Consider the following 6,725-nt stretch of genomic DNA (forward strand, 5'->3'; position numbering starts at 1 on the left):
TTATCTGTCTGCTGAAATAACTTTCCTACTGCACAATTTCCTAATGGCATTTTTCATCTGGGCATTTCTCAAGGTATAGATTAAGGGATTTAACATGGGAGTTATCATAGTGTAGAATACAGCAACTGCTTTATCAATAGGTAAAATAGCTGCGGGTCTCATGTACACAAATGTGCAGGGCACAAAAAATAAGACAACCACTGTGATGTGGGAAACACAGGTGGAGAAGGCTTTGTGTCTTGCCTCCAAACTGTAGGTCTTTAGGGAGTAAAGGATGGCCACATAGGAGACCAGCAGGAGAAGGAAGTTTAACAGACAGATTAAACCACTGTTGGCAGCAACAAAGAGCCCTAGAGTGTGGGTGTCAGTGCAGACAAGACTGAGCAAAGGGTTCAGGTCACACATAAAGTGGTCTATGACATTAGGGCCACAGAAGGGTAAGTGGAAAATAAAGAGGACCTGTATGAATACATGAAGAAAGCCTCCCACCCAAGCCACTCCCGCTAGCAGCCCACACACCCGCCAGCTCATGATGGTTGTATAGTGCAAGGGCTTGCAGATGGCCACATAGCGGTCATAAGCCATCACAGTGAGCAGGATTATCTCAGCAGCTCCGAAGAAATGTTCCCCAAAGATTTGGGTCATGCAACCATTAAATAGGATAGTCTTCTTTTCATAGAGTGAATCTGCAATCAGTTTGGGGGTACTTACAGAGGAATAGCAGACATCAACAAAGGAGAGATGGGCCAGGAAAAAGTACATGGGAGACCTCAGTGATGAACTGGCATTGATGATGACCACGATGAGCACATTCCCTACCACAGTGGTGAGGTAGATGACCAGAAACACAGCAAATACAATTTTCTGCATCTTTGGATTCTCTGTGAGCCCCAGTAGAACAAACTCTGTCACGTTCCTGTTCTCCGTGTGTTTCATATAATGGTTCATTTCACTACCTGAAAGAAACCCGTAATTTTCAATCATGCAACTTTGAATTTATACTCCATTCCAATAAGTGATAAATGCCCAGGATATAATGAGTGTGGATTCTTTTGAGTTTATTTGACAAATAAAATGTTCTAAGTTTTTAAGATTACTCCTGTTGCTGCCTAGAGAAAGTTCTGTTAAGAGTAACACAAGAAACTTTAGTAACCACATATGCAGGAGACCTTTATCTTCTGAGATATCTCAAGTTACTACTAAACTGAAGTAGTAGATTTCCCAAATAATGGCATATATGTCTGAAAGGAGTTATAAAATGGACATAAAACCCATGAATATAAAGTTTAGGAAGTTTTTTTTACTCCCTAAGAAATGGGGAATTTTGGAAGGTTGTTAATATGAGTAGAGGGATGAAAGGAATTTGATCAAGAGGGAATCTTGTATGTTATTCTAGTAAAGATCTTTAAGTGTCTTAGATGAAGCTGGCTGAGGTTGACTAAAGGGATGCAAGACGGAGACAGAAACCTTCTTATAAGAGTTGGAAAAGGAGTAGCAGGAAGATGGTGATGGGAATATAAAAAATGAATACAAGAGCTAATTAAAAGTATTTCTAATGCATGTTGACTAAATCTAATCACTTAGCAATAATGTAGGTCTTATAAGGTAGTCTCTCAGTCATGTCCAACTCTTTGCAAACCCATGGACTGTAGCCTGCCAGGCTCCTCTGTCCTTGAAATTCTCTAGGCAAGAATATTGGAGTGGGTTGCAATTTCCTTCTCCAGGGGAATCATCCCAAACCAAATATCGAACCCAGGTCTCCTACATTGCAGGCAGATTCTTTACCACTGAGCCACCAGGAGAGCCCATGAATGATTAGGTACCTTAGTAGGTTAGCGGTAGAGTATCTCCCTGCTAATGAAGGAGACAATGCTGTCTTCAGTCTCTGGTTTGGGAAGATCTCCTGGGGAAGGGAATGGCAACCCCCTCTCATATTCTTACCTGTAAGATCACCTGGACAGAGGAAACTGGCAGGCTCCAGTCCACAGTGCTGCAAAGGGTCAGACAGGATTTAGTGACTAAACAGCAACAGGAATGAATGACTGCTGGTGCATGCTGTTTCATTCCCTCGCTTCCTTTTCTTAGCAATAACAGCCCGTGCAGTTGCTAGTGTATCATCCATTCTGCAGGTGAGGAAGCGATGTCAGAGACTAACGGTAGCAGCTGTAGTAGCGATGCTTACACTAAAGCTGAGCACTTACTGTGGCTTTAAGGGCTTATGTAGACATGTAACCCTCAGCCCAAACCTAAAAGATCCCCGATACTGTCATTTTTATACTGATCTTATACATTAGGAAAGAGAAGCATAGAGAAATTTAGGATTTTGTCCACCACCAAGTGGTCAATAATGGGCAGGGCCAACGTTAAAGTTCAGGTTAATCTTAGTTATTAAGTTTCCCTTCAAAATTTTAACCTATACCCAACATTTTCAAGTTATGGTAGACAATGTTGAACTAGTAATCTCATTTTGATAATAATTCAAATTACTTTAATACTACTTCAGAGGCTAGTTTATACAGAACAATTTCATCTGCTCTCTCTCTCACACACACAGACACACAGACACACAGACACACACACACACATGATGACATCTTTGAAATCTCAAGTAGTAAGTAAAATATGGTATTGCATTCATTGAATGGTCCTTCCATCTTGAATTTTCCCTCAGGCCTATCTCTCCATTCTCTTACACCACTCCAAAGACTGCTGGGACATCAGATTTCTCTGCAAAATTTTAAAAAATAAATACTGCTTGAGTATCAGAAAGACCTGATTCAAGTCCTGGTTCTTCTGAATGCAATCTCTTTCATCTAAGGTACATTTCTTTGTCACCTCATATCCTTGTTTTCACAGCTAGAAATTTATAATAATGATATCCACCTCATAGATCATTATGATAATTGAAGGAATATGTATGAACACATCCACCATGGTACCATGGATGCAAAAAAGAGCTTTTGGTTACTTCTGTGACTGTGTATATACCTGTGGGATAGAAGAGTTAACAGTGGAGCAGAAATGCAGAGAACTGTTTGTGCAGTGAGCTCCAGAAGAATCATCACCAATTTTACTCTCAGAGATGCAATGGAGATTCATCTTAGTCTTAGCAGTTTTTTTCATGAGAGCTTCCATATTTGTGTTTGATGAAACCACTGATGATTTATGTCGCTGATATTTGTATTTTCCTCTTTTATATATGTGAAATGTATTTACATTTTGTTTTAATCCTCATCAATAGTTTTGCTTACTAAAAGAGAAGTCTCGTGACAAAGCCTGGTTCATGGTGTCAGAGAGCTGGGCGTCTACAATTCATTAAACCTCTATGACCCTCAAAATATCCAACCTTCAAGTTAAGTTAATAAAATCACAAATTACCTTTTGAAGAATTGGAATGAAGATGAAATATTCTATGACTATATCTGGAAAGTGCTGACACATAATGAGTGCTATGCATGGGAAGTAATAACCTATAATAAATATTGGTACTATTGAGAAACTTACCTCAGCTCTCTTAGATGATTTTAGTGATGTTTGAGGTGTCCAGAAAAAAATCCTGTATTCAAATCGACCAATTCTTACTTTCAGTATGAAAAATGTCTCACTTGAGCAGAGTTTATTCACATAATTAACTGTGAAATGAGCAATTGTTAAGAAATTGTATGCCTTCAATATGTGTACTCTTTTGGGAATATTGATTACCTCAATAAATCTGTTAAAAAAAAAAAAAGAAAGCCTTCTTAGAAATCAAAATCTTTCCACCTAGCTTAATGCCTCAAAATTTCTCCAAGAAGACCTGTTGAAATCTGTTCTCTTGTTTGAATTTAGAACAGGTTCAGTAGAAACACTATGGAGAAGTGATCTTAAATAAATCTCTCTGGTCCCACAGGGCAAGGGGCAAAGAGTGTGGAGGAAGCATATTCAAACGGTTCACTGTGCTCATGATGAATCTTGCTTTGGAGAAGTGAGCTACAAGACGGGTCATTTTCACCTTGTCCTTTATTGCTGTTTACAGAGATTCCCATAAGGTTCAGGGATCTTGTCCTGCAGTTGTTGCTTTCTCTCCAAGGAATTGCCTCCTTTAATGAAAAGGCTTTGCCTTAAAAGCAGGTATTCAGGAGTGACATATCAGAGATCCACCCATTCTGTAGCAAACAACTAAATTCTCTACAACTGAAACTAAGTTTATGGGAGTCCTTTTGCCTGAACCTGGATTGTTAAGAAAAATGAGCGTCATGTAATAACAAAGGGGCACAATCCCAATGTGTGGACCTATGATGTGATTTCCCCATTGAATCAAGTCATGGAAGAGTTCCTATTTTGTCATGAATGTTAAATCCTTAATGTAAACCACAGCTGATTACTTGAGAGCCAGATCAGTGAGGGCACAAAATTAATGAGAACCGTTTGAAGTTCTTGACTCTGAAACTGTTTTTCTCTCTGCCTCATTTATTGAAATATCATCAGTTCAGTTCAGTTCAGTCACTCAGTCGTGTCTGACTCTTTGCAATCCCATAAACCGCAGCACGCCAGGCCTCTCTGTCCATCAGCAACTCCCGGAGTCCATGTCCATTGAGTCGGTGATGCCATCCAACCATCTCATCCTCTGGCGTCCCCTTCTCCTCCTGCCCTCAATCTGTCTCAGCATCAGGGTCTTTTCAAATGAGTCAACTCTTCGCATGAGGTGGCCAAAGTATTGGAATTTCAGCTTCAAAATCAGTCCTTCCAATGAACACCCAGGACTAATCTCCTTTAGGATGGACTGGTTGGATCTCTTTGCAGTCCAAAGGACTCTCAAGAGTCTTCCCCAACATCACAGTTCAAAAGGATCAATTCTTCAGTGCTCAGCTTTCTTTATAGTCCAACTCTCACATCCATACATGACTACTAGGAAAACCATAGCCTTGACTAGACAGACGTTTGTTGGCAAAGTAATGTCTCTGCTTTTTAATATGCTGTCTAGGTTGGTCATAACCTTCCTTCCAAGGAGTAAGCATCTTTTAATTTCATGGCTGCAATCACCATCTGCCGTGATTTTGGAGCCCAGAAAAATAAAGTCAGCCACTGTTTCCCCATCTATTTGGCATGAGGTGATGGGACCGGATGCCATGATCTTAGTTTTCTGAATGTTGAACTTTAAGCCAACTTTTTCACTCTTCTCTTTCACTTTCCTCAAGAGGATCTTCAGTTCTTCTTCACTTTCTTCCATAAGGGTGGTGTCATCTGCATATCTGAGGTTATTGATATTTCTCCCGGCAGTCTTGATTCCAGTTTGTGCTTCCTCCAGCCCAGCATTTCTCATGATGTACTCTGCATATAAGTTAAATAAGCAGGGTGACAATATATAGCCTTGATGTACTCCTTTTCCTATTTGGAACCAGTCTGCTGTTCCATGTCCAGTTCTAACTGTTGCTTCCTGACCTGCATACAGGTTTCTCAAGAGGCAGGTCAGGTGGTCAGGTATTCCCATCTCTTTCAGAATTTTCCAGTTTATTGTGTATATCATGGAGAAATAAAATTGGGTGTGTGAAGATATATAATGATAGTTTGATATAAGTATTCAAAGTGTGGTGCTGGAGAAGACTCTTAAGAGTCCCTTGGTCAGCAAGGAGATCAAACCTGTCAGTCCTAAAGGAAATCAACACTAAATATTCATTGGAAGAACTGATGCTGAAGCTGAAGCTCCAATACTTGTGGCCAACTGATGTGAAGAGCCTACTTGTTGGAAAAGACCCTGATGCTGGGAAAGATTGTGGGCAGGACGAGACAGGGGCGAGAGAGGATGAGATGGTTGGATAGCATCATCAACTTAATGGACATGAGTTTGAGCAAACTCCAGGAGATAGTGAAGGGCAGAGAAGCTTGGGGTGCTGCGGTCCATGGGGTCGCAGAGTTGGACAGGACTCAGCAACTGAACAGCAACGACAATATACATCGTCACAACAATATAATTGCTACAATCAGCTATTTTACATACTCATGACTTACATTGTTACTTTTTTTTTCCCCCTTCTTTTGGTGTTTGGAGATAATGCTTAAGATCCACTCACCTAGGAAATTTCAAGCGTACAATGCAGTATTGCTAACTATAATCACATTGCTGTAAAAGAGATTTCCAGAAATTCTCCATCTTCATCTTGTGTAACTGAAACTTTGTTCCCCCAATCAGTGTCTCCCTATTTCTTGCTTCCCAGTCTTTGGCAATAACTATTCTACTTTCTGGTTCTATAAGTTTGACTTTTTAGATTCCATATATATGTAAGATCTTGCATTATTTCTCTTCTCCCTCTTGCTCATTTTACTTTGCATAACATTCCCTAGGTTTACTTGTGTCATAGAGTGCTTTTCATTTTCATAAAGTCTACATGATATTTTATGATATTCTAAATATACATCACACTACCTATTCAGCCATCAATGGGTGCATAAATTGCTTCCATATCCTGGTTAATGGGAATAATCTGCAATGAACATGAGTGCAGATATCTCTTTGAGATATCATAATTGATTTGAATTCCTTTGAATATACACCCAGAAATAGGATTGATGGATTAAAAGTAGTTCTATTTTTAATTTTTAGAGGAATCTCCCTGCTGTTTTCCATAATGGTTATGCCAAAGTATTTCCCACCAAGAGTACAAAAGGGTTCCCTTTCTCCACATCCCTACCACTGCTTTTTATGTTTTATCATTTTGATAATTATCATACTTAAAAATGTGAAGTGA

At 39.6% G+C, this 6,725-nt stretch overlaps 1 protein-coding gene across 2 annotated transcripts; it reads right to left on the minus strand.

Annotated features, from left to right (window-relative positions):
* On the minus strand, positions 1–6,252 carry LOC133055201 (olfactory receptor 4C46-like). 2 transcript variants are annotated; one of them, XM_061140639.1, is made up of 2 exons: positions 6,239–6,252; positions 1–916 (listed from the first exon to the last, which is right to left on the minus strand). In XM_061140639.1, the coding sequence occupies exons 1-2, from the start codon at positions 6,250–6,252 to the stop codon at positions 1–3; spliced, it is 930 nt and encodes a 309-aa protein (XP_060996622.1). The 2 variants fall into 2 exon arrangements, with proteins under 2 accessions (XP_060996622.1, XP_060996614.1); XM_061140631.1 differs by lacking the exon at positions 6,239–6,252 and having other exon boundaries at positions 1–936.
* Positions 6,253–6,725: the final 473 nt, after the last annotated feature.

Source organism: Dama dama, chromosome 1, assembly GCF_033118175.1.
Source record: "Dama dama isolate Ldn47 chromosome 1, ASM3311817v1, whole genome shotgun sequence".
Classification (NCBI taxonomy): Eukaryota; Metazoa; Chordata; class Mammalia; order Artiodactyla; family Cervidae; genus Dama; species Dama dama.

Bases quoted from the DNA above. Each gene is read 5' to 3' on its own strand.
- LOC133055201 (XM_061140631.1), bottom strand. From the start codon at position 936: ATGAAACACACGGAGAACAGGAACGTGACAGAGTTTGTTCTACTGGGG.